Raw genomic sequence first — 27,443 nt, 5'->3', positions numbered from 1 at the left:
CTCTGGCCAGCTCTGCTCTTGACAACCCGCCTCCAGCCCCTTTGTCAAGACAAAACCCTGGTGGCACGGCCCTGCATTTTTATCGTGTACCCACCATGGGTTACATATGGTACCAGCTCGGGAAGGGTCAGTGGTGAAAGACAAAGGGCCACTCCCCTTTGAGGAGGGAACTGGACAACCTGGTCAATGGTGACCTGCCTGTGGAGACAACTAGAGTGGAGGAGGGGCGGGGTAGTCAGCGCAGGATGGAGGTGGCTCCTTCAGGACTTCTGGGATCCAGGAAAGACAGTTCCAGGCAGAGTGAATACAGTGGCTCTGAGGCAGGGACAGCAAGGCAGGATGGCCAGTGTGTGGCTCCAGCCCAGGCCTCTTCTGACCTGCAGATGTGGATGGCCCGTGCCTGCTTGGACCTTCTGGGCAGGAGGCTGCCTGTGTCTGCCCCCACCCCGCAAGCATACAGAGGATCTTCAGGACCCCCAAGGCAGCAGCAGCCGGGCTGTGAGTGTCAGGCTCCCCAGGCTAGGCATGGACAGTGGCCACCGCATCCTCGCAGGTCCCCAGTCCCTCGACACTGCCAAGCCAAGCGCCTGAGCTTGGGTCCCCATGCATCCTTCATGAGCAGTCTGTGACGCTTCACTGCAAAGACCCTAGGGCTAGGCTGGCCAGCCCCTGCTGCGCTGTGGCTCTCGGGCTGGGTGGCTGCTGCCATTCCCCTCCCTCCCCACCCAGGTCAGAAGGTGGGGGGACGGCAGCAGACCCTGCCGTGTGGGATGAGCGCTGGTTCCTCCCCTTAGTGAGGCTGCTCTGCAGGGACCACGCAGCCCATTTTTGCTGCAGGTTAGTCTGTGTTCTGATGCCACCGTGAGGGACCTTCTTCCTTCCCAGCCTCCCTCCCCTGAGGCTGCCATACCTGCATGTGCCTCTTAGCGGGCTCAGTGGGGTGTCAGGACACACAGGTGTCCTCAGGAGTTCCCCACATGGCCCTGTCCTTCCGTTTCTCCATCTATAAATGGGGCCAACACTGCATAGCACCAGCTAGAGCACAAGCTGAAGGGGCCTGTGTGCAGGTGGATGGCACAGACAGGTAGGAGCCCTAAGGCAGGGTCAAGGGGACTTCTGCCTAATCTGCAGATTCACACAACAATAAGCACAGTCAGGCAAGGTTGAGGCCCGGGTTTGCCTTTGCGGAGGATCAGTGTGGCTGTTCGTACCCGCCTTGAGGGAGTCGGGCTGTGGGGCTTCCCCAGGGGTGGCATCTGCCCTGGGATCCACATGCCCTTCTCCCCATGCCAGGACTCTCCAAGAGCCTCCTGGGCAAAGGGGACTCAGGAGTATCAGGGGCCGCTCTAGGTCCCTGGGGGCCAGGTCGACAGCTCAGGCTCCAGAAATCTGGTGGCTCCAGCCTGGGCTGACTTATCAAGTTAGAAAAGAAAAAAGTCCAGCAGGAAAGAAAAACCTCCGTGGAGGAGCATTCCACAAAAGGCGCCTGACTTTCTCCGCACTTGCCCCTCATTAACATTCCGCAGACAGCACTAATGACTTCATAACACTAACCAGGCTGAATGGATGGCATCGACTCGGGCTGCCCCGCATTCAGCAAGCAGCAAGCGATGCTTCTCCAGGCCGCACACAGGCTGCATCCCCAGCCCCCGGCCACGCCCACCTGCCCGTTGGCATGCGCAGAAAGCCCCCATTTGCATGGAGACAATGGTCCCAGCCCTGAATCCAGAGCTGTGGGGGCACTGGGCACTGGTTGGCACAATCGCCCTTTGTGCCGGCTCCAGCGGGCAGGCGGGAGCACATCCCAGGGGCTCAGAGATGTGGCCGGGTCCCAGCCAAATCCTGATGGCATCTAAGGCCCCAGGGAGCCTGGTGCCCAGTGGAGCGGGTGCCTGGACTTGGTCTTGCCTGGTGACTTCCACATTGGATGCCCAGGAAAGCCCCAAGAGGCAGGGAACACCACCCGGCCTCCTGCCAAGGATGGGGGGATGCAGGTGAGCCATCCTGAATAAACTGGAGCTTGGCGGGCTGGGCTGGTGTCTGCGAGCACAAAGGGGTTGTGAACAGTGTGGGTTTGTACCCTCTCTGCCATGCATAAGACGTGACAGCATCCTTACAATTGCTGGTAAGCTGGAACATTCGGGTTGGTCCCAGGCACTGGGAAGAGGTCTGAGAGAAGAGGGATGGATACAGAAGTGACCAAAGGGTAAAGGGACAGCTGCTGAGGAGGGAATGGATCATACGACCTGGATGGGAGGGCAAGGTGGATGACCCACCTCCTCTGCCAAGCATGGAACCCTGGCCACTTGGCACAACTGAGGCAGGGCCTGGCTTCCAATAGCCCAGAGTCCAGAACAGTGGGGTCAAGTCTCCAAGGGACTGGGCCACATGGAGTCCTCCCACGGGGCATGGAAGGCAGGGAGAGTGGGGAGCAGTCCCTCCAGGGTGGGATCAAGCCTCCTTAGAGGGACATGCCTTGGAGTCATGGAAGAAGGGGTCTGAGACTTCAAGCGGCAGAAACCGGGTGAGCAGAAACAAGGTGAGCAGGAACCAATGCAAGGCCCAAGTGTGTGATGTCTGTCTGGACAACAGCAAGTGGTCAAAGAGGAGTGGGCTTCAAAAGCTGTGCTCCCCCCACCACGTGGAAGTTGAGGGCTCTCCCATGCTGGGAGGGCAAGGCCACTGTTTCCCGTGGGCCTGAACTAGTGCTTCTTTCTGACACCATGACAACCAAGTGTTTTCAAAACAGGTGCCCCTTTCCTCCCAGGGGGACCGCACCCTGGGACAGGTGCTTCTGCAAACATTTGCCAGGGCCCCTGCATTTGTGCTGCAGTGCAGTAGCCAGCAAGTGCCATCTTTGTATCAGAGCACAGTCACCGCTATGTCTGCCTCAGAGGAAGCAGCGAGCAGGGCCACAGATGGCACCTTTGCACGAGGTACTGTGGAGCAAACAGGCTTCACTGTGTTTTCTCCTGGGAAGACAAGGGGCACGCCCCTGTCCTGGTGGCAGCACAGCTATCTCAAATATCCCACATTGGGCTCAGAGGTCAGAAAAAGCCAGAATCCTTCACATTTGATTTTAAGAGAGCTGCTAGAGAATTTGGCAGTTTGGGATCACAGTCCCCAGAAGTGGGCATTGAAGTCATATGCGAGAGAAGCTGGAGCTCCCAGGGAGAAGCACGGTCCCTTCCACCTCTCCTAACTCTCAAGGGCATCTGTGGCCAGGGAGCATGAGGTCTCCAGCCCCTCACACTCTGTAGAGCTGGCCAGTTCACGGTCCTGTCCTATAGGAGGTTTGTCTCAAAACTGGCCCCAAGATGACGGATGCATCACATGTGCCTCCTGAAGCAGCCAGGAGGCCAGGTCTGCCCTGGAGCAGTGTGGGGAGGCCAAGCACTGATGCCCTGGCATCACCACAGGTCACCTGCTATGTGTGTGCTCAGCCAGCTGCACTTCTGGGAACAGCAGAAGTTGGCAGGAGGCGTATGGGGGCCACAACCAGGCACTGCTGTGTCCCTGCCGTGTGGCTGGAGCACACGAGCCCAGCCTCCAGGGCCTCACTCGTGGGGGCCACAACTGGGCACTGCAGTATTCCTGCCGTGTGGCTAGAGCACACGAGCCCAGCGTCCAGGGCCTCGCTCTCCATGTCTGTCAAAGAGCCATGCTTACGAGTTAGCGTGGGTAAAACCCCTCACCCGGGATGGAGGGCATCTAAACCCTAGACAGGTCTGCCATCCAATTGTCAGGTGCTGCAGAAGGTGGATTCATTCCAGCCCCCACTGCAGGGGTGAGAGGAGGGATGCAGGTCTGAGCCACACCATCACGTACAGACTCGTGGCCTCTGGGCTGCATGAGAACAGCCTGTCCCATCAGACCCCTCATGTTTTACCCAGGCCTGGTGCTTCTCCTCCAGGGCACCATCCCCAGACCCCTTACCTCTGGTGTCCCTGCCAGTGGGCCCAGAGGTCACCCCAGACACTTTCCAACCACAGCCCGTGGGCTCAGCTTGGAGGGAGCCAGGCAGCTGGAATCAGGAACACAGCCTACCCTCAGCACGGCCAGACAGAGCTGACCCATCCCGTCACCTGCCCAGGCTTCCTCTCGCATCAGAAGGTGTGGCCAACCCCTCCTTGGGAAGACTCTGAGGGGATGGGGAAGGGCGGCTGGGAGGTTTTAGAAGTTTCTAGAAGCTCCACCCTCTGTCTGTTCATACCTCGTTATCAGAGACCCCAGCCCAAGGGAGAAACTCATTGGCTTGCTCGGTCTCCCAAAAAAGGCAGTGACCTTCCCGGCCCTGTGGCCCACACCTGCTTGAGGGGTTCTCACCAGAACTGTCATAGCCGTCAACAGAGAAGTGGTCCAGCCTCCGCTCTTCTGGGGGGTCGCACGTGATATGGGGGACTGTGAGCATCTTCTCTCCGGGACTCACCCCATTGTCTTTGTCCAGCTTGAACTTTTTTTTCTTTACCTAAAAAAACAGACAATAGATTAGCGGTTCCTGGACATCGTCTGCCAGGCCCTACGCTGGCCCCAAAGTGCCTGTGCAGCTACCCTGAGCCCAGCCCCTACCACATACACCCGGACAGGGACCTGAGGCCTGGGGCCAGCTCCAGAGTCCTCACACAGAGACAGGGCAGGGCTGCTGGGGATCACATGGGGGGCTTGGCCCTGGTGCTGCCCTGTGAGCTCATGGCCTCACTAACAGGACAGCAGGAAGCAGACAGACATAAAAGATGGTGCCAGTGGAAGTGGTAATGGGAGCTGTGACCAGTAAGGGTGAATGCATATGGAGGGAACAGGCTAGGGGCCAGCAGGGCATGAAGAGGGCGCCTGAAGTCAGGGAGCAGGCTGTGTGGAAATCTGGGGGAACATTCCAGCACAGGGAACAGTCGGCACGGAGGCTCCACTGGCAGCTGGAAACTGGGAAGGCCAGGTCTCTCCACAGAGGGTGTGGGCACAGGCCAGGAAGCGGAACCATGCCAGCATCAGCCCCAACCCCTCTCATGACCCCAGCCATGTCACAAGACTTCTGCCTGGCACCTGCCAAACTCCACTGCCCTGTGACCTCCAGACCCCCTTCGCTACACCCTTGCATCACCTCCCTCCCCTGCTGCTCCCCTCCCACTGCCCACCTCACGTGGCCCCCTGCCCACTGCTCACCACCCACTGTGTCCCACGTGGAAAGCCCAACCCCAAGGCCCTCTGAAGAGCCTTCTTTCCAGCGCGTCCTGCTCCCAGAGCTCTATCTCTGGAGCTCTCATGCCCTGACCCTGGAATGACCGATCCTACATACCCAAGTCGGGGGACATTGGGATAGCAGGAACCTAGCATCGGGTGTATAGCCCAGTGTCCCAAACGATGCTGACACCCTGACATAGGGTGCACCAGGTCAAATGCATGGTGAGATCCGAGCCTTGTGCTGCGGCCCCCGTGCCCCCCCCACCTGCTAGCAAGAAAGCCCTGCCCTGGTGGCAGGTGGGCTACTCACCACCACAGACTTCTTGGGTTTGGGGCTGGGTGACAGCAGAGCGTGGCTCCGGGAGGGCTTCCGGACGTAGATCTTCCAGGTGGAGGAGTCGGGGTTCTCGGCAGCATAGCACCTCCATGCGGTCTGAGGTCGGTCAGGGGGAGAGGCTGTCACCTGCTGAGCCACCCAGTGGGAGCCCTTATGGAAGCTACAGCTCCCCCTCCCTGTTCCCCAGGCCAGACTCCCTCCCCTCTGGGTGGCAGGGTCTGGGACCTCAGAGTCACAGGCTTGACGTGGTCCCAGCTCCCAGACCCTCTGCCCAGGCAGCCTGGCTTGGTCCCTTGCTGTGCCAGGCAGCTCACCGCTGCCTGGGCCAACTGTTACCCACAGCTGGGACACCACAAAGGTCTTTACCGGCCCCGAGCCAGCCTTGAGCCAAAGGCAAGACTTGCAAAGGTGGGCAGGTCGCACATCGTCCCCGGGTGCCAGGGTGCACAGTGTGCATAGGAGACCAATGCAGAAATAGGCAACTAGCGGCCACACGGTGAGGAAGGGCTGAGAAAGAAAGGTCGTCCAGGACCTGTAGGTGCTGAACAGGGGGCAGGGAGAGGAAGGGTCCCTTGGGCTGACAGGAGGCGAGGTCTCTCCCAGAGGCCTGTGAGTGCCACCTTGCAGTTGGGGGAGCCTCTGATGGCACATGAGTGCAGCTCTGAAGCCAGCATTTCAGAGAGACCCCACGGCAGCACCGCATGGGAAGGGTGGCAGGAGGAGACACTATCGGTAGGGGACTTGGCGGAGGGAAGTAGTGCAGCATCCAGGTGGGCAGGAGGGGCTCCCAGGGCCTTGTATGAGGACACGTCCTGGTGGCCTTGTCATCACTGGCCACATGAGCCTGAGAGAGGGCCGAGTGGAGAATGTGCCCCCACACTGGTGGGCTCCTGGGTGATAGTCCCAGATAGACACAGCAGCTGGCGAGGGGCACCTGCAGCCCTCACTCCCACCCAGCACCCAGGGACAGGCAGGCAAGGGCACAAGCCCAGCCTTCCAAGGCCCGAGCATCACACATACAGGCCGAGCACTCCACGTGGTCCCCCAACCCTGGCAAACCCCACAAACCCTGCCCTGCTCCTGTGCAGGCCTGTCAACTGGGGCCCTCACTCCAGTCCTCCCTGCACAGTGTGTGCAGCTTCCGAGGGAGCCCCCTTTCACAGGACCTGTGGTTCCTAGGGAGTGGGACCAGGAGTCCAATGTGGTCCCCTGCTGGGCGTGGGCGGCCAGCATGCTCACGCCAGGACCAAGGTGGGTTTACGGGCCTGATTTACGGTCTCCTGGGAAGGAGAAACTGTGAAGTCCTAAAACCAGGCCGAGGGTGGGAGGTCACAGCCCCCCGACAGCTGAGCCAGGAGCCCGGCAGGACTGCGACCGGCCCCTGATAGCGTGGGCCTTGCCTGGGGCAGCAAGCTCAGGAGGCCTGCAGGGGGGACCCCAGCCAGCAGGGGCTGCCCAGGCCCTGGGCCTTCCTGGGGGACATCAGGCCCAGTGCGCCCAGAGGAGCTGACACCGCTCCCAGCCACTGCACTGGGCAAAGGCCCTATCCCTAGTGGGCACTTGTCATTGAACCTAGCAATGCCCACCCTCCGGGCCCCTCAGCAGCTGTTCCTCAGGGCAGCCCTGGCCCTGCGGTGGCCAAGAAGAGAGACCCACAGGGACGCAGTTCTCAAGTGGCTTCTGTGCTAAGTCCTTGCTTATGTTAACAGGGCAGTCCCATTCTCTGGTGGGTCCTGGAGATCCTGGAGTGACAGAGCCAGAGCCCAGCGTCCCAGAGCTTGGTACTGCCTGCCTCCCACCCACCCCCAGAACCTTCCTGCCCATGATGCTCCAGGGCTCTTCCTTTCCCAGCCCACTGGCCTTGTGAGCCCAAAGGGAGGCCCATATGCCATCCACCGCCAGCCCTCACCTCTAGGCACCAGGGCCTCCCGAGCCCTGAGGGATGCCAGGCCCTCCAGAAGGCACCAACTGCACAGCTGGGTCCTACCTCCCTTGGGGACAATCACCGGGCCACCCCACTCCCAGACTCAGCCCTCAGGTTGTTGTGCAGTGCAGGGGAGGATGGGAGCGCAGGGGAGCCTCGGAGCCAACCACGTCCACTCCTGGCATGGCCATGGCCGTGCCTCCTCTCCAGCCCACAGGGCATCGCCCTTGATGGGAATGGCTTTGGAGGAAGACAGGCTCCAGCCCCCATGCTCACCCCATCACCACAGAAGCCATGGCTTCCACAAGCAGGGTATGCCCCACAGGCCAGCCAGGCGGACACGGGGGCCAATGGTGGTTCCGACAGGTGGCCATGAGGGCTGGAAGCAACAATAACAGTGACCAAAATGTCAGTGACTAGGGCCTTGCAGGTACCGCACCTGAATGAGTGAGGCTGCCGCCGGGATCTGCCGGTTGAAGTGCTTCTGCCTCTGCTTCTGCTGCACCTTCAGGGCAAACCCCGAGCCGAGAATCCCCTGGGAAGGAATGGACAGGAGGGTCCCGTCCACACAGGCCACTGCCAGCTGGGTGCAGCCTCAGGACATGGTTGCCAGTCACAGTTGTGGGAAGGCCAGGCATGGTCAGTGCTGGAAGTCCCCCAGGTCCCACCTCGGGCCCAGCCTGCCTGTCCTGGGCCAGCATAGGGGGCAGAACTTATACCACAGGGCTTATCCAGCAAGGGGCCCAGTCCCACGGGGTGGGGCTAGAGCCTCTCTAACCCATTCCCAGGGACCATTCTGGGGGCCAGGTGGGCTGGCCCATCTGTATGCACCCAGGAAGGGGTCATACCACTGGGATGGGGGTCGCAAGTGAGAAGTCAGCCCTTCTCAGTCACCACTGCTGCCGCCCTGCCCAAGGACGGCTGATGGGATGCAAAGGACCCACCCAGAAGCTAGAGAACTCCCGGTCTACAGAGGGGATCACATGGTCCATATGCATATGTGACGCACACACAGTAGATATGCACACTAACACACACTAACAAACACGCACTAACACACAAACACACTAACACACTAACACACACACACTAACACACACTAACACACTAACACAAACACTAACACAATGCACACTAACACGAACACACACGAACACACACGAACACACACGAACACACAAACACGTCTACATGTGCACACACACATATACAGCACATAGATGTAGAGTATATATACCTGTGACACACAGATACATAAATACACATATGCAAACATACTGATATACATGTATAACGCATACATGTGCACACAACACACCACACATACTAAACACAACATGTGCACATACAATACGTATACACAGTATGCACGCACATATACAGTACAATACACACCCATGCGATACATATACACATACCCATAGCATACAAGTAAGATAAAATTATACACACACAGCACAAACACATATGCACATACACACATAACACACATACACCCACATACGGGCATTGCGAACTAGACACATCACCTAACAATCTGTGGTTTCTGGAAAGGCCACGGAACAAACCCCCTCCTCGGCCAGCCACAGCATGGAAGCGTCCTCTCCAGGCGCAAGATTCTGCCTCCATGGGGCGTGGTGGCAGCATTGCCCACCCCCCAGGGCTGAGTAAGCAGGCCTCTCCCACACTGTGTGCATGCACAGCCACTCTAGGCTGCCTCCCACACTGCCTGCAAGGACCCCAATGGGGACTGCAAACAGGAAGTCTGCATCCAGGGCCCCAGGGAGGGCAAGTGGAGCTCTGGAGTACAGCACCTTCTAGAAGGGAAGCACCCTCTTGGTTCTGAACATAAGCGGGTCTGCTCAGAGGGAGGGGCGTGCAGCCACCCCAGGGCCCCAGCTGTCCGAGGAGCTGGGGAAAACACACCAGGGAGCACCTACCGCTGGGAGCGCAAAGAAGGAGATGGCAAAGACGGAGAAGCAGGAGGCAATGGTCTTCCCGACCCACGTCTGGGGCACCTTGTCCCCATAGCCAATGGTGGTGACTGTGACCTGCAGGAAGAGGGACAGTGGTCAGCCACGGATGGGACTGGAGCCTTGGGAGAGCCACCTGCCCAACCCAAACCCACCACTCTGATGAGCGGAGAGGCCCATAAGAGACCCTGACCACCAGGACGACCCCGTGTGACTCGGCAAAAGCACCAGGAACAGAGCGGCGGGATGGCGCGTGTCTCCCAGGCTCTCGGCGTCACACACAAGGCATGTCCCACCAGCACATGCAAGGAGCCCAGCACCCACAAAGGGCTGGGCCTGCTGGCTGGGAACGTGGGCCTGAGAGCTCACCCCGCACCTGCTGCCTCATCTGCCTGCCTGTCCCCAGGAGGCTGGGCCCCTGGACCACCGACGTTGCTGTGTGCGGGCCCCCAGGAGACCGGTAGCTCCCACTGAGGCCGGTCGTCGACAAAGAGCAGGGGCTGGGATGACGCGCTGCTTCCTGACGCCACTCCAGGGCACCAGATGTTTTATTTTCCTCTTTTCTGAGAGTACAAGATGCAGCTCAAGCCTTCTTCTTGGTGGGAGAGCCATCCGTCCAGGACGTGTGGTGGGACATTAGGGGGCTCCCCCCACCCATGCCTCCTGCTGGCATCTGAGGTTTGCTTCCTGGGGCTTCCAGCCTGAGCCTGGAAATGTCATCCTGCAGGACTTAGAAGCCCACCCTGTGTGGGCTGCCTGCTGGGTTCTTCAGGAGCTGGCGCTGAGCCCAATAAGGAGACCCAGAGTGGCCCTGAGGCACAGCTCACCCTGTAGACACACAGGCTCATGCCCAGGGTCACCTGGACAGCTGGCATGGTGGCCCAGACCAAGGCTGTGGCTGCGGGAGGTCTTTGCAGCCCTGCTGTGGGCACCACACTCAGCTATTAGCCCAGCATTCACCCACTTGGGGCTTCTGGTCAAGGCCAAGTGACAGCCACTGCTTGCAGGCCCAGGAATGCCCTAGCTGGGAACCACACGGAGACCCCCATTGGATTCTCAGCCCTATGGGCCCAGTGCTGATGGCAGGAAGGCCTGAGGCCTGTTTAACACACTCTGATGGAAGGGTAAGAACAATTCCCGGCACACCCGAACCCCCACGAGACCAGGGTCCCCGGGCCACCCCATGGTTTCCACCAGCCACTGAGGAGGAGGGAGGGTGGGGAGAATCCCCGTGACCACCGCCGGGCAGGCGTGCACAGGCGCACACGTGGAGAAGCAGGTGCCCACGGCTCATGTGACTGCCCAGAACTGCCAGAGCAGGAGGCTTGGAGGCTCAGGCAGCAGAAGGGGCCACATTACGGGAAACCAGCTGTGCCGATGAGCACATTAACGAACACTGACAAATGCCAGCCACCGCCGTCAGGCCGCAGGGCAGGACAAGCCTCTGCTGAGCCCTGGCCGTCACCCAGGCCCCTGCCCCGCTAATGCTCTGACCGCACGTTCGCTTATGGTCAGGACGCTGCCGCAGAGGCTGCTCGCAGGTTATCTCCTGCAACTGCACACGGAGCTCTCCCTGCAGTGCCGCTGTTCTTGAGAGACACCCACATGCACCCATGCCCCCGCCAGGCCCTTTCTGTGGGCCACCCGGCTCTGTGTGCGTGGGCGCACACCCACAAACATGCCTCATGCAGAGATGGGACGCTCCACACATGCACATGTGTGTGCGCACACATACACACTGCAACATACAATGACCCGGTCGGTAGGCACACGTGCATCACACATGTGACAAGGTCATGTAAAAAGGGAGCTGGTCCCCATGTCCGAGCCTGACACTCTCAGGGCACACTGAGGTGCAGACACCTTGAACGCGCAGCGCAGGCACAGAGTGCAGCCACGTCCCTGCAGGGTGCAGCCAGGCCACGGGTGAGGCTGACAGTGACTGGCAGAGAGGGGGGCCCTGAGGGAGCCCAAGGCCCTTGTCTGCAGGGTGTCCTCCCCAGAGGGCCTGCACCCACATGCACAGGCTGGGCTGCCGCTAACTTCCCCAGAAGGCCCATGTGCACTGGGGTGGGGAGTTGCAGAGGCAGACATAGGGCTGCAAATTGGGCAGGACATCGGAGACCGGAGACCCTGTGCCAGTCCTGCCCTGGAGAGCAACTCCCACCTGGTGAGCTCTCAGCCCAGAGGCTCACAGCCTAGGGGCCCAGCACATCCACTATTTACCAAGTCTGCGGCAAGTCCAAGAAAGCACACACGGGTGGCCCATTAACGGGCCTAGAAGGGCCTGGGCAGAGTGGGGACCCTGGCCTATTCTGGCCTTAAGCTCAGAGGGCCCCTGAAGCCTGGACAGGTAACAAGAGGGCTCCAGAGTCTGTCTAATCCAGATTTCTTGGGGGGACACTCACTCCTTCAGTATGAACATGCCGATTCCTCCTATTCATCCCTGTGCCTGGGCCTGCACAGCCCCTGCTGATGCCCTGAGGCAGTGCTCACCCCTCCACTCCTGGCTCTGCCTCTGCTCTGCAGAAGGGGCCCTCTCGGCACTGTCCGCCTGGCTGGCATGTGCAGCCCGAGACTTGAGAAGCAGCCCAGCGCAGGCCCAAGTCCCACCCCACCTGGACATCCTCCTAGCACTGGGTCCTGAAGGACAAGATTAGGCCGAAGAAAGCGGGGGTGGTGGGGTGTGGCAGAGCAGTGCCCAAGGTGGGGGCCAGGTGTGAGAAGCAGGGTTGAAGGGCTGCGTCCAGGACAGGGCTGAGTCTGCGTTCCCCAGGCAAATGTGCACTGATGATCTGCTGGGGCCGGGCTCAGGGACGGCAGCCCTCGCTATGGCTGGGGGGCACTAACGGGTGCTCTTGCTCCCACCCAAGGGTGAGCAGTGGGACATTGCTCTTGACAGACAGGCCTGGGGCAGGCGTGGGGATCCCTGTCCTCTGGGGAGCTAGGCTTTCTGGAGATTTGCAAAAATGCATATTTTTCTTTCAATAATATTTGTTTTGGAAAACATAGAAATTTTTCATAACATTATTTATGAAAATGTAATGGGTCTATTATTTTAATAAATTAATATGGAATTGTTTTTACATGTCTCCACTGTATTAAATATTGATGGCACAATGCCCACGAACGAGGCTTCTCTGTCAGGGGCGCCAAGGGGCCCTGAGACCAAGAGGCCTGGGCACGGCTGCCTCCTGAGGAGGCCGGGGACAAACCCAAGATAGGCTGAGAGGCAGGAATTGGCCTGTAGGGGGGCCAGGCAGCAGGCGGCTGGGGGACGCCAGCAAGGTGCTCGTGCCTTGGGTGCCAAGTGTAAGGGGCGCCGGCAAACTCAGGCATCAGAACAAATGGCACGGGCTGGTGTATTAAACGTCATTTTAATAATAACACTAAATTATTTAAAAATATTTAGAATCATTACTTTTTAAATGAAAATACTATATTTTGATTTACTTAAAAATCGAATACAGAAACTCCATGATGAAGGTGGAATGGAGTAGGGCTGGCCTGGAAGCCAGAGTGGAGCTGGGGTCAGGTGAGCAGGTGAGGTGGCCACCTGCTCAGGTAAGGACACCCCAGACCGCCTCCCAAACCTGCCCCCAAACAGACGAGACCTGCTGAGGGTAGGGGCGTCACCTCCTGGGGCTGAGGTGGGTGCACGTGGGCGCCTGCTGGCTGGCTGGCTGGGTGGTCCGTAGAAGCCACGGGTGCCCCCAGCGGGAGAGAAAGTCCAGCCCCAGAAGTGCCCCTGGGTGTCTGCCCACCGTGGAGAGCACACATACAGCCGGACGTAGTTCCAGGACCCCACCTTCGCCCTGTCCGCCCGTCTGCCCAGACCCGGCCCGACCCTCCTCCTCAAGTTAACGAGGAAAAGTCCCCTCCCCGCAGACCTGTTTGTTTTTCCTACGTTCAGACACGAGCGGCTCAGGAATGGGCTGTTTTATGGTCACCATGCTGGGGATTAGTCCCTCATGGCCGCCACCTGGAATGCAGATCCACATGTCTGTCTCCTGGGCGACAGCTCCTCGCCAGGGCGCCAGTCACACGAGGCACACAAAGTCACACCCATGGCAGGAACTGTGGGGGCGAGGGGGGACCACACCCCACTGGTCAGCACGTTCCCCCACCCTCCTGCTAGCCTGTGCCTTCACTCCCGTGTGAAGGGGCAGGAGGCATGGGGAGCCGTCTAGTCCCCCATTTTCCGCCCTGAGGAGCACTGGGATTCTATTCCCTCCTTTCGGAAGCAGCCTCCTCAGGCTGGCCTCAAGGGGATGACTGAAACCCAGTCCAGAAACCTGAGCTCCAGCCACACGCCAAGCCCTGGCTCCCAGAGCTCACTGGCCCCGGCTGGAGACGTGGTAGTCATTTGCCCAGAAGGAAGGGGTGGCGCTGGCTGGAGAGGTGGTAGTTGTCTGTCCAGAGGGAGGGGTGGTCAAGAGCGGGAGCAGGGGGTAGCCCAGAGGTGTCACACCCCAGCTGGCACCCTCAGGTCAAGATCATCTACGGAGGAGGAAACTGAGGCTGGGCAGTTACTGTGTTGAGGGCTTCCCATTAGAAAGTGTCCAGGCAGACAGCTGGACCAAGGCCTGCAGGACCCACGCTCCCCGCTGTGGTCCCCAAAGGCAGAGATGGACTGAGGCTGCTTCAGCCTTGCAGGCCTAGACCTTGCCCAGCATCGAGGGCCCAGCCTGCCCATGAGGAGGCACCCGAGGACGGAGTCAGGAGAGTGCAGCACCCAAGCTTAGCCCCACAGCTCCAGGGAGGGTGGCAGGGGCTCCGGGACATCCCATGCGACCACAGCCATTCCCAGGTCGCTGTGCTGGGGCCCCAGCCATGAGGAGGCCCCTGGCTCTTCATGGAGGCTCTGGGCCAAGGATGCCCTCCCAGGCCTGGTCTCCTCTCCAGGGCCTAGCAGGAAGCCCATGCAGGATCTCCCAGAGCTGCGCCCTCAGTCTCAGTGCCCCCAGTAGGCTGAGCACACAAAGGTCCAGGCAGGTGTCTCCTCTCGTGACACGATGCCTGTCTCAGAGGTTCCAAGGGATGTGGGACAATGCCCTGTGAGGGCCTCGGGCCCCACCTGGCACCCTTGCCTTGCCTGGCAGTCCTGTGGTTGCCGTGCTGGCAAGGCTGGGCTGGTACCACGGCGCTGAGTGTGGGGGGCAGTTCTCACCCTGTCCATCTGGCCTCAGGCAAAGCCACAGCCTGTTCTGTGCCTCGATTTCCTCCTCTTGGGAAGGTGCATGGTCACAACACACTTCTCACGGGCTGCCTGCTGGGTTAGGGTTTGGCACGTGGCCAGCCTGTCACTCACTCCTGGAATTTGTAAAGTGCTCTGGTGCCCCTTGCAGACTTACAGACCCAGTCTAGAGCTGTCTAGAGCCTCTGCTAGCTGGTGGGCTCCCCCCATGCAGGGTCAGAGACATGCACTCCTCAGGACAGGGCAGGACAGGGCCCCCTGACCTGGGTGATATTACGGAGGGCAGGGCCAACAGAGTTGGAGAAGAGGGGCCTGGGGGGTGGCCTGGGGAAGGGGGAGCCATGGACAGAGGGAGGCCCCCGGGTAGGAGGCAGGACTGCCTCTGGAGCAGAGCAGGGTGGGGCCCGCAGTCCTGGGGCTCTAACAGGCCAGGCACTCACATTCCGAGGGGACGCCCAGCACATTCCGAAGATTCGCCCAGCCCCCGTGGGGCCGCCCTGGAGACTCTGGCCTGGCTTTCAGGAAGAGCCATAAAGGGGCTGACGCCGCCACGTGGGGGTGGGGGAACAAGCCAGCAGGCTCGCAAACTCTCAGGGTAAAAGCAAAAGCAAACACACACCCCAAAATAAACCCGCTTCCTTTCAGCAGGAGAAAGTAAATAAACGAACACAAATTCACGGGGGCCAGGCCTCCCCATCACATGGGGTCCTCTCTTTACTCATGAAGGCCGGAGCCCCACACACGGGCTAGTGGTGAAACCGTCAACACCCCCATGGCACCCAGGCCCCAGGCCGCGTCTTCCCGAGGTACAGTCAGGCTCAGCACCCTGCCCGAAGGTGGCCCAGGTGACTGTGTCTTGAGGTCTCAGCTCAGACGTCACCTCAGGGAGGCCTCCTTGCTCCCGCGAGGAGACAGTCTTGCAGGGACACCCCGGTGGCATGTCCCATGGCCACCTGTGAACCACCACAGGCCAGCACCAGCTCACACCATGCTTCTTGCTCCTGACCGTGACAGAGAGAGTAAGACAGGGCTGCCCGAACCCCTGCCAGTGCCTGGCACAGAGCAGGACCGCAAGCCACATGCCTCAACAGTGAGTCCACAAATGGAGACCCAGCCTCACCAGGAGGCCTTTTCGGTCCAGGGAAAGTCACCGCAGCAAAGGGATCGGTTGCAGCCTTTGGGATTACAGTCCTCAGCAGCCCTCGCCGCGGGCCCTGCATTGGCCCTGGGAGATGGATTTCTGTCTCCCATGTGCAGATGGAGAAACTGAGGCACACTGCAGGTATGTACTCTGCCTCTGTCCCCAGGCCCACTCAGTAGGGCAGCTGAACTCATTCCCCTTTGCACGGAACTCCAGGAGGAGGAAGAACCCTGACCCAGGTGCTCAGTTGGGGGCCGGGTCTTGCTGCACCTCAGCCTACAGTGCCTTGGCTTCCCCAGCAATTCCGGACACCACCCCTCCCGCTGGGCAGTGCCAACAGGGCTTGCCTGTGACTGCCTGGGAGGCCCTGCCCTCACGCACACCCCTGCACCAGCCCCTAGCCCCTTCTGGCCTGGCCCCGCCAGGGTGCAGCACTGCCAGGGAGGTGGGAGTTTTTGGAGCCTCCAGGTGAGGAGAGTGAACGGCAGGCAGTGAGATTCTACTTCAAAAGGCGGCTGAAATGTAGGAATGGGGTTCCAGTTTTTTTACTCTCAATTCTAAATTTAGATGCAGAGGGGTAAACAGAGCCCGGCAGCCTCCTGTGTTTAGAGACCCCCAGGCGCTGAACAGAGGAGCCCGTGTTTGCAAAAACTGCTTCTCCCTCCACTCAAACTTCAACACAAACAAACGCATTTTGTTCCAAGGGCAAAGAAAAGTCTTAAATTCTCCCCAAACGCCTCGGCAGCCAGGGCAGGCGCCGCACTTAGGGGATCCGGGAGTTCTCACATCCAAGTTGGGTATCGCCACCCTGGGGAAGGGGACAGGAGGGGACACTCAGCCACTGAGCTGGCACCTTCACTGCACAGCTGTGGAAACTGGTGGCTGGCAAGGGGAGGGACCTTCCCAGGAAGCCCACCTGGGCCACCCACTGTCCTAGGCTGGACCACATCCCCTAATTCACATTCACCCGGCCCCACAGAATGTGATATTTGGAAATAGGCTTTGAAGATTCAATCGAGATGAGCTCCTCCTGGATCACCTGGGTGGACTCTAAAGCCAACAGCGTCCTCCTGAAAGACAGGGCCTGACACAGAGGAATGAGGCGGCGCACAGGAAAGTTCTCCGTGAGCCTTGGGAGGGGCTGGCCCTGCGCACACCTCGCTTCGGGCTCTGGCCTCTGGAGCTCGTGCATTTCTGTTGCTCTGGGCCCAGCAGTTCGAGGACTTTGTTGTGGCAGCTCCAGCACCCTCTCAGGGTGTGTCTGAGGGGTGAGGAGTCCACAGAGTCCAGGCAAGGCCTGGGGCAGATGCAGCATGATGATCAGAATGGCCTGGCCTCCAGGAAGCCAACTCCCACCCAGTAAGGGCCGGTGGCAGCCCGGACGGACGGACGGACGGACGGACATGGAGCAGGCCTGGCTGCCTGGCCGGCGGGGGCGTGCCTCACTCCCCAGCGGAGTGAGAGAAGCAGGACAAAGGAGCTGAAAGAAAACAACTGCTCAGGGCGCAGCTGCAAATTGGCAAAACTGGCTTAAAAGCCCCCATCTGGGCTGCCCCTTCTTGCGTTTCTCAAGTTCTGTTTGTCCGAGAAACGCCAGGAACACAGCCCATAACTCAGGCCTCAGGGGCCGCTCCCCCTAGACAGCTGCAGGGCAGCTGAATGGGAGCTGTTTGCCCCAGAGCCCCGGGCGGCGGGGGGCCCAGGGCGACCAGGGGCGCAGGGCCCGGCGGGAACAATGGCCAGGCCAGGGCGCACGATGGCCGAGGCTCAGGCTGCAGCTGACAGTGCGGGCCGGGGCACTGATGCCAAGCCGGGCACAAAGGGGCCGTGTTCCCGGCCAGCGAGCGGATGTTTGCACAGGTGTGGGAGTGGGAGCGCCGCTCTGCCGCGGGCTGGGGGGCTGGGGAGTAGCGTCTGCTGCCCATAGCTCCAGTGGGCGGTCGGGAAGGCAGGCAGGACAGCACCGAAGGCTGGGCACTGCTTATCAGCCGTTCCGGGGCCAGTACCCACTGGCTTCCGCCACACCGCCACTCCTCACTGCCCACCTTGCCACCAGCCTCCTGGGAACTCTCCTGGCTTTGGGCAGTCCATTCCCCGAGCAGGCCCTACCCACCCACGCTCACCGCTGACAGGCTCCCGCCAGGGGGCTGGGTCCTTCTGCCCAAACCTGCCCAGGCCTGCCACACTGGGGCCTTCGGGGACACAGGCCCCCAGGAAGGCGGGAAGAGGCCGAAACCGGGGCCTGCCCCAGCCCAGGAGTTGTGTCAGCATGTCCCTGCCATCCCTGAGCAGTGCAGCACCTTGGAAGCTTCCAGAAAACCTGCTGACTCTGCCTATGTCAGGAGCCACTGCTGAGTGTCTGGCCTCACGGGGGAAGCGGTGGGGGAGGGACGAGGCACAGCAATCACAGGGACGTGCCTGCCTGAGGAGCCACCGGGAGGCTTCTCGTCCCACCCAGATAGGCTCTGATGGTGGTCGGGGGGCCCAAGAGCCAGCAAGGCTGGTCCTTTCCGGAAGGAGAACTCGGGGCAGACAGACTGGGTCCTGGCACCACCAGCATGTGTTGCCCACGGATGCCCTGCTCGCCCCACCTCCAGCCCCTGTGCGGCCTGCAGGCCTTGGCTCCCACCCTGTGCGGGCTTCGATGGCCTCCTCCGCAGCCCCCAGCCCCTGTTGCTACCACGATCCCATCTGGCCTATTATCGGGCTGAGTGAGTCCGGAGGTCAGTAGGCAAGAGCAGACACGGGGGCAGGCTTGTGGCGGCAGAGCAGGGGGCACCCCGGCACCTCAGCATTTGGGCTTCCTGGCCCCCACCCACGGCCACTCCCCAAGGTGTGATGGTGCCACCCTGGGCCTTGGTGGCCTCTGGACGGCCCACGCAGCCCTGCAGCTGTCGGGGGAGATGGGATGGAGTCACTCCCTCCCTGCACTCTGACCTCCAGCCAGCTGCTCCCCTCAGGGTACCCACGTGTTCCCCCTAGAAGCAACCCTCAAGCTCCACGTGTATATAAACACCAGCTTTCACTGGAGGATTTGAAGGCAACCACCAGCTCCCAGAGGGACACTGGCAAGCTGCGCCTGCCCCTAAAAATGCCTCGACCAACATCCTCTGAGCCATGAGAAACTGCTGCTGGGCCCACAGGCCAGTGACACGGGACTCGGGGAGCCTGCAGCTCGGAGGGCGCGCCCTGATTCCTGCAGCTGCATCCTCATCGGAACATCTCCCTCTCCCACGTGCAAGCCTGACTCCCTCAAGGAAGCCGCCACAGACTCGGCCTGAGACACCCTGCCCCAAGCCCTCCTGCGCAGCCTCACGGAGCTCTGGGTGGCTTGGTGTTCCAGTGCAGATCCGCCTGCTGCACACCCGCTTCCCCAAGGCTCCTGGGCTGCTCTAGGTGGTTGGAACCCACTTTCACAGCCAGGGGCAGAGCCTCTGGGCCCACAGGCCGGGTCCCTGCTCCCCAGGCTCAGCTGCACCTACGTCGCCACTGCCCAGGGCCGGCTCCAGAACTTGCAGGCCCAGCATCCACTGGAAACACGGGGACTCTGATCTCTCCTGGGGTCTCTTGAGCCATCGTGGTCTTTCCTGTTTGCTGTCTCATGTCTGGCTCCTTGGGGACAGGGGCACTCACAGGGCCTGTGCGGACCTCAGAGACACGGGAGGTATGCATCTGATGCCACTCTCCCGGGGCCCTGCCAGGGTGAGGGCCGGGGTGGAGGCAGCGAATGGGCAGCCTAGGACGATGGTGGGAGGCAGAGCCATGGGGGAGCCGAGACCACTAAGCCCCCAACACACACTCCAGTGACCACTCCAACTTCCCTCTCAAATCTCAGGTTCAAAGACGAGACGTTCAGAACTTCAAGACGGTGATGCCGAAGGATTCGACACTGAGCAGGGGGACCCATGCCAGCGGACAGAGGCCTGTGAGCACGCAGGTGAGAAGCCCCCTGCCAACAAGGCCTGAAGTCTCGAGACACCAGTGCCCTGGTGTCCTGTCACCTCTTCAGCCCCAGCTGCCCCTGTCCCCATGCCTGGAAGTTTCCGACTTACCACCCCCCACCACAGCGCATCTGCGTAGCTGCCGAACTCCACGCGGCCTGACTCGTTCACCGCGTCCTTCTCAGCCAGGTACACAAAGTACGAGGAGAAGATGAGACCCAGGAAGCCGATGTACAGGGTGGTTATCAGCTCCTAGGCCAGAAAACAGACAGTGTCGGGCTCCAGGAACTGCAGGCTGGGAGCCTCCTGTGCAGACATCTAAGGCAGCGAGTCCCAGCGATCACTGGGCGTCCTACGCCGCTCTAGTGCGGTTCACATGCGTGGGGCTGGCTTCAATATAACCCACTCCTCATCCAGTAAGTGGCAGGTGGGGGTTACCCCCAGAATGAGGCTCAGCCCTGGGGTCACCCCAGGCCCACCGTCTGGACCGGCACGGGCTCCGGCTCTCTTTCCCGCCACATGACAGAACCAAGAATGGACCAGGACCCAGGAGATCCCCGGGGAGAGGAAGGGCCCCCTCACGCCACAGAGCCAGGGGCTGGTGCAGCCTGAGCCCATCTGGGCGCACCCTCGGGAAGGGGTGCGGGTGTCCCCGCCTTGACCGCGTTCCTGATTTGCCTGGGTTTTTCATTTCTGACTTTCTGTCTTCTTTTGCCCCCAGCTCAGAGGAAGGTGAGCACATCATCAGCCTGGCAGGCCAGGGTCACCGGCACCAGGCTGGGGTGAGCATCCAAGCTGGGCTGAGGCTTGGGCTTGCTCTGAGATCCTGGGCCCTGTTCAGGTACCCTTGCGCCCGGGCACCCACCGACCCCCAGGGCCTCAGCGCATCTCAAGATGTCCTAGCGTGGGCTGCTCTGCTCCCTCCATCCTGCCCCCAACCCGGGCCCCACACCCCCAACCTGGGCCACCCACCTGGCGGTGGATGAAGACCACGGAGCCCAGGAGCCTCCAGGTGCCTCCCTGGCGGTCGACATGTAGCATCCTCAGGATCTGCAGGAAGCGGATGCCCCTGGGAAGGAGATGGTGTGGGGCTGAGGGAGCCAGGCTGGACTCAGGTGTTCACTCTGGGCCTGGGGGTGGCCGATAGCATGGGTGTCCCTGCCTCTGCCGGGCGCCCACTCTGGGTGGGGAAGCCAGATATACGTCCATCGCGACAGGGGCCTCGGAATTTCCCTCCCAGGCGCAGCCCCCCAGAGTCTGCTCTGAATCTGCTCACACAGGGCTGGGGCTGGGGGTCGACCAGGTACCTCCACATTCCCTCAGTCCCCAGACTGCCTTCTGGGGGAGCCCCTGGGGTCACCCCAGTTTGCAGATGGGCAGGCTATGTGCCCAGATGGTCAGGTTACCACCCAAGTCCTGGAAGCTCAGAGGCGCTGGCGTTGGGCCAGAGCCTAGGGCTGCCTGAGGCATCTTGGGTCTGAGCTGTGCCCTCCACACTTGCCCACACCTACCCTGCTCCACCCACCCCAGCACATGGCTCAGTGTCCCCAGGGGCAGCGGGCACCAGGGCACCTTGCATCAGAGCAAGGTGGATGGGGCACGAGACCACCCACGGCTCAGGAGGGGGTGCTCGGGGCAGGTCGGCATGGCAGGGAGAGCTCATGGCACAGACGCACCTGATGGCTGATGTGGCAAACACCTGCCCCTTGGAGCCCACGCAGAGGACCACCATGGAGGCCACAACCACGATGAGGTCTGTGGAGTACAGGATGGGGGAGCTTGTGGTCGTCACAGCCGGGATCCCGGGGAAGAGCACACCCCCTCCTCTCATCTGGGGAAGGGGCTTGCCGGTCAGGCGGGTCAGGCCCTGATGACCAGGGACATGGGGACATCTCGGAGAGGGAGGCAGGCAGCGTCTAAACTGAGAGACCCAACCTCTGTCCTGGTCCTGTGGAGCCCCCAGCCCTTGCTGGGCCCTGTGCTGAGCCCTGCAAGGGACCTGAAAGGGCAGGGCCTTAGGCCTGGACCATGGTTCTCAGGCAGCCGAAGGTGACTGGCCCACCGTGAAGCTATGCTGGGCTGCAAGGGCTCATGGGAATCTGTAAGGGACCAACCCCCTACTCCCAACACCATGTCAGCGTCTTAGTGCAGAGGTGGCTGAGGGCTGCCAATGCTCCTATGCTGGGTCCTGGGCAGTCACCCGCTGCTGGCCTTGGGGTTCCCCAGTCCTTAGGGGACTCCATCTGGTGGGGATCATGAGGTGGGGGTCATTCCTGGTCTGGAAACCTGGGCGTGACCTCCACAGGGCAGGCATGACTCACCGATGATGGAAATGGGCTTCCGGGCAAAGCGCAGCCGCCCCCAGAGGCCCACGTACTTGCTGCGGCAGCCGGCGGACCAGAGGCGGACCACGTACTCTGTCCCAAAGAACACCACCAGCACGATCTCCTGCAGCGACAGAGTGGGGCACTCACTGAGGGCAGGCTCGGCCTTGAGTGGCTTCAGGCCCTGCAGCCTGTTTGAACCCAGCCATGCTGGAGCCTCCGCTGAAGGACACCGAGAACAGCAGGCCCAGGTCCTGGCCCGCTGCGGATGGCGACGCCTGCGCACAGAGGCCTGGAGAGCCGAGCGGCTTCAGCTCACGTCCACGGGCAGTGGAGCCCAGGTGAGGCTGCAGCTCTCAGGCCAGGACCACCCAGGCCAGAGAGGGTCCCACGCCAGGAACCCCAGCCTGGGTCAGAGGAGGCCCCACACCACAAACCCCAGCCTGGGTCAGAGGATTCCCCACACCAGGAACCCCAGCCTGGGTCAGAGGGGGCCCCACACCACAAACCCCAGCCTGGGCCAGAGGGGGTCCCACGCCAGGAACCCTGGGCGCCCTCCATGAGAAGCATTTTTCCACCAGACCCAGCCCTGGAAAACCTCACAGCTGGCCTTTGAGCCTGGTATACCTGGGGTAGGGGCAGCCTCTGGGCCACTTTGCCCTTATAGGGAGTCACCTGGCCCCCCTACACCCCAACACCTCCTCAACTCTACCGACAACAGAGGGCTGAGGTTCCTGGAGGAGGGGGAAGACGACGCTCGGGGCTGGATCCCACCCCCTAGGCACAGAAGTGGGAACCTGGGCCTCAGTTTCCTCGGCTGTAAAGTGTGGATGCAGCAGTGCCAGGCTCAGTGGGCTTTCGTGGAGACTTATTGCCAAAATGCAGCTTTCATGTGAAGTGCAGCCCGTTGTGACACTTAAAGCATGGCAGCCACCTGCAGGCTGGAGCCCAGCGCCCAGGCAGCCGGGGTGTATGGGAGGCCCTTGGGGAAGGTATGTGGGGCTGGAAGATGAAACCAGCCCCCACATGTGAGAGGCGCTAGCCACAGAAAGCCACAAAGCCACAGGCATACAGCGTCTCAGGCCCACTTCCGGCAGACTCCTGCCTGTCTTCCCTCAGAAGCCGGGCCCTGGAGGGGACTTCTGCTCCCACTGGGTGACAGCGGCTGGCCTTGCTCCCAGGCCACACCCCTACCAGGGAGTCTACTATGAGCCATCATCTGGACACTGCCATCACTGGCTCCCAAATGTTATTAATTAAGATGGAATGATACTTACACCATCCAGCATGTGTTTGGGGCAAGCCCAGTGGATAAGGGGAGACACGCTGGGAGCTTAGTTGCTTTCCTTTTGCAAAAATGTTTTAGGCTCATGACGTCAGATCCTTCAGGGGTCGGGGTGTGTGCAGTCGGGTGCATACGGGAGATGGCAGGGGTGCAAGGTAAAGAAAGGGTGTGGGCCGGGCGCGGTGGCTCACGCCTGTAATCCCAGCACTTTGGGAGGCCGAGGTGGGCGGATCACAAGGTCATGAGTTCAAGACCAGTCTGACCAACATGGTGAAACCCCCTCTCTACTAAAAATACAAAAATTAGCCGGGCATGGTGGCGCATGCCTCGAATCCCAGCCACTCAGGAGGCTGAGGCAGGAGAATCGCTTGAACCTGGGAGGTGGAGGTTGCAGTGAGCCAAGATTGCTCCATTGCACTCTAGCCTGGATGACAGACCGAGACTCCATCTCAAAAAAAAAAAGAAAGAAAGAGAAAAAAGAACGAAAAAGAAAACAAACAAAAACAATAAAACACACACACACACACACAAAAACAAAAGGTGTGAACACCTGCAGGCTCTGTGGCCTCATGGTGGGGTTCGGGTCCCACCTCTGTCTTCAGCTCCTGGGGACCGGGGCTCTAGGCTGAGGTCCGGCTAAGCTCCTTGGTCTTACCCACCCCCTTTCCCAGGCCCCAGAACAGGACCTGCTCCAGTCAGTGCTCAACATGAACATGCTGAATGAACGAACGAAGGAACAAATACACGACTATTCCAACGAGCCGGCCCAGAGCTCTCTGGTAGCAGGAGCTCTGTCTCATCGGTCTTTGCTTCTGAGAACCTGCCCTTTAGGGAGACCAGGCCTGGACACCATAACGCCTGCCTTTGTTTGGTCATTGTGAAAAAGGCCACAGAAACACGGAGCTCCAAGTCCCTGGAGCGGAGACAGGGTGCCCATGATGGCACAGAGGCCAGCTCACCCGACTGCTGGTGGCCTCGGTGGGGAGGCGTAGCGGCTCCCAGCCCAGCTCTGCTGACCCAGACGACACCCCGCAGACTGGTCCCTAGCAGGGTTTTTCCTGTTTTGATGCACTTTATTTATTTATGATTTATTTATTTTTGAGACAGTGTCGCTCTGTCACCCAGGCTGGAGTGCAGTGGCGTGATCTCAGCTCACTGCAACCTCTGCCTCCCAGGTTCAAGCAATTCTCCTGCCTCAGGCTCCTGAGTAGCTGGGACTACAGGCGCCTGCCACCATACCTGGCTAACGTTTTGTATTTTTTTTAGTACAGATGGGGTTTTGTCGTGTTGGCCAGGCTGGTCTCGAACTCCTGACCTCAGGTGATCCGCCCACCTCGGCCTTCCAAAGTGCTGGGATTATAAGCGTGAGCCACCGTGCCTGACCTTGTTTTGATGCACTTTAAAAATTACTTAAATACCTTCTCCAGCCATGTCCTAGGCAGGTCTGAAGTGCTAGGTGTGTCTTATGTTATACCTTGAAATAAATAAGTAACTATTAGGGATTGCTGTGGATAACTGCATGACGTTCTAAAGTTGTCTTGACCTCACACTCAGGGAACCTGTTTAGGGGCTGGCCTTCTGAGATGGCAGGACTCCTGCCTGTGGGACAAGGTGGGAGAAATAATGAAAAACAATGCTGATCCCCAAATCCAGCTGGATGTGGGAAGGCAGTGCAAGGCTCCGTGGCTGGGGAGGCCCCGCTTGTTGGGTTAATTAGGCTGGTGCTATTGGTAGGCCAGGAAAGAGCCAAGGAAAAGTTCCTTCACCATCTCTAGGCTGGAAACAGCAAGACGGAATGTTTGCTCAGAGATAAAACTATCTCCACCACCATCGGCCTCCAACGCTCTCCTGGGTTGTGCGGGACAACACCCCGGGCCAAGGCCACAGCGAGACCCCAGGGAGCTCACACTCAGCCGGGGACGGGGAGCAGGGCTAGTCCCCCATACCATGCCATGGCCCATCCCCGATTCACAGGACCACAGCCCCCGTCTAAAGCAGGTTCACAGAATGGCAGGCCTGCCTCCCCCTGGCTCCAGCAGTCCAGACCCCAGGTGGGTGATGCCCTAGCCACCCTCCTAACCCTGGGTTCGTCTGTATTTGCAGACTTGGCTCTAAGCTCCAAAGGTGAACTAAAGGGGCCCCAAGCTCCTCCCCAGAACCTGCATGCATTTGGCACTTCTCCCTTGCCCGCCTTGTTTAAGCAACTGCCATAACTCCTGCTGTCCACACTGAGGGTCAGAGTCTAGGGATGTCCCTGAGGCCTCCTTCCCAGGGGCTCACAGCCCAGTCTCCCCCAGAGCCTCCCATGGGCCCCAGGTATCCCCCATTCCCTGGGGTGCCCCTGCCTCCTCAGGGCCCTGTGTCTGGAGTGCTCTCTCCCTCCCCCATTCCACCACCTAGGTTATCCCACCCACCCTTCTCAGGCCAGCTCAGCACCCCCACCCTCAGCCCCTCTGAGAGGCCCACCCACTACACATGCAGAGCCAGGGGTACTTCCTGACTCCCCCACTGATAACAGGGCCAGCCCCAGGCCCTTCTCTGAGGGGCACCCAGGATCGTCCAGCCCCATAAAGCGTCTCTCACAAGATCTATGTGGCGCCTGCAAGCCCCCCGGGGTCAAGGATGCAATGGCCCGGGACGCTGATGGAGTGCGGCCCTGAGCTCTGCCCCACAGATACGAGAAAAAGAGCCGTCCTTGGTCTCCACTGAGACCACAAACAGACCAAAGGGACAAAGAGGCCCCTCCCACCCTGGTCACCCTCCTTCAGACTACAGCAAGGCCGCCTCCTGGCTGCGGATGGCTTCATGGACAAAAGGGCCTCAGAGCTGGGCACCGAGACGTGCACAGAACAAACACAGACCCACATAATGGGGGTGGTGGCCTCTGTTCACATTTTACAGAGGAGGAAAGCCAGGCTTGGCTAGGTCAGGTCACCCGCAGCTTAGGGGAGGGAAGGCTGGTGTCCATGGCAGAGAGAGCACCCCCCCGCCCGCCTCCGGGACAAGGTACAGGTATCCTCAGGTGTGGGAGAGGACACTGGCAGGTGAGGCCAGGCCTGCCGTGGAGGGCTGACCACTTTCATGCACAGACACGACCTGGGCATGGTGGTGGTTCTGGAAGCGGCCCTGTTACTGCCGGATGAGTGGGTACAGGACAAAGGCTGGAGGACCCTTGGCAAAGGGGACCCAGACATGAGACAAGGACACCAGGCTGCAAAAGCAGCCCCAGGAGGGATAGGGTAACCAAGAGAGACTCCAGAGCCTCCAGCCCTGCCAGGGGACAGGGAGGTGTCTCAGCCCTGTGGGGCGAGGTGGGGAAGACAGGCCTGGGCCTCACAGAGCCGTCAGCACCACCAGCCACCCTGCCTTGGTGGTCATCTAGTGGGCAGCTGGAGAGCTGGGTCTGGCCTGGAGGGAGGGCGTGGGTGTCAGATGGCCTCAAGGCTGGTGCAGGCACAAGAGCCACCAGGACCACCGTACCCTCCTTCCTCCAGACCCCGTGAGGGGCTGGGGACAAGGACGCTCAGGGTCAGGAAGCCAAACCCTGTGAGTTCTGCCCTCCCTGAGACACCCTCACAGAAACAACAGAAAAGACATGTGAAATGGGAAGAAACGCCCCGGAGCCTTGGCTGATGCCATTGCCCTCCACATTGGACCCACTCGTTCGACTGTGTGCTCTTCTAGCAAGGCCTGAAAGCAATGGGTTTCTGGGTCCCTGCCCCCCAATACAAGATAGGCCACGGGTCTTTCCCCTGCCCACAAGCCAGCCGTCCCATGCTGCACCCCTAGCTCCATTCTACCAGAAGTCCATGTCCATCCTGGGGCGTGTTATAAGTTGACTCTCAGGGGTATTGTTTGTGTGTAAAATTATTTAAAAAACCAAAGCTCCTAACGACTCAATTTTTAAAAAATAGGCAAAGGGCTTGGACAGTCATTTCTGTGAAGAAGATACACAGATGGCCAACAGGCACACGGAGAGGTGCCCAGTGTCACTAATCATCAGGGAAATCAAGACCACAACGAGATGCCGCCTCTCATCCACTAGGGCAGCTACCACCCCAAACAGAGTGACAAGTGCTCCTAAGGATCTGGAGAAGTTGGCACCTTGTGTGCTGCTGGGGGAGGCAGAATGCTGCAGCTAGC

The 27,443-nt window shown here is 60.3% G+C and overlaps 1 protein-coding gene across 3 annotated transcripts in view; it reads right to left on the bottom strand.

Moving 5' to 3' along the window:
- The window catches only part of KCNQ1 (potassium voltage-gated channel subfamily Q member 1), a 407,002-nt gene that overhangs the window by 256,263 nt on the left and 123,296 nt on the right, over positions 1–27,443 (bottom strand). For all 3 annotated transcript variants that reach the window (XM_031936688.1, XM_031936689.1, XM_031936690.1), the window contains exons 3-10: positions 22,013–22,139; positions 21,368–21,446; positions 20,664–20,760; positions 19,803–19,943; positions 9,380–9,490; positions 7,879–7,974; positions 5,489–5,611; positions 4,327–4,468 (exon numbers count right to left, since the gene is read on the bottom strand). In XM_031936688.1, coding sequence (XP_031792548.1) covers positions 4,327–4,468; positions 5,489–5,611; positions 7,879–7,974; positions 9,380–9,490; positions 19,803–19,943; positions 20,664–20,760; positions 21,368–21,446; positions 22,013–22,139 — 916 coding nt within the window. The remainder of the gene's footprint in view (positions 1–4,326; positions 4,469–5,488; positions 5,612–7,878; positions 7,975–9,379; positions 9,491–19,802; positions 19,944–20,663; positions 20,761–21,367; positions 21,447–22,012; positions 22,140–27,443) is intronic.

This window comes from Piliocolobus tephrosceles, chromosome 13 (genome assembly GCF_002776525.5).
Source record: "Piliocolobus tephrosceles isolate RC106 chromosome 13, ASM277652v3, whole genome shotgun sequence".
Taxonomy (NCBI): domain Eukaryota; kingdom Metazoa; phylum Chordata; class Mammalia; order Primates; family Cercopithecidae; genus Piliocolobus; species Piliocolobus tephrosceles.
Note: the sequence above shows the minus strand (reverse complement) of the source record. Positions and strands in the feature narration are given on the sequence as shown.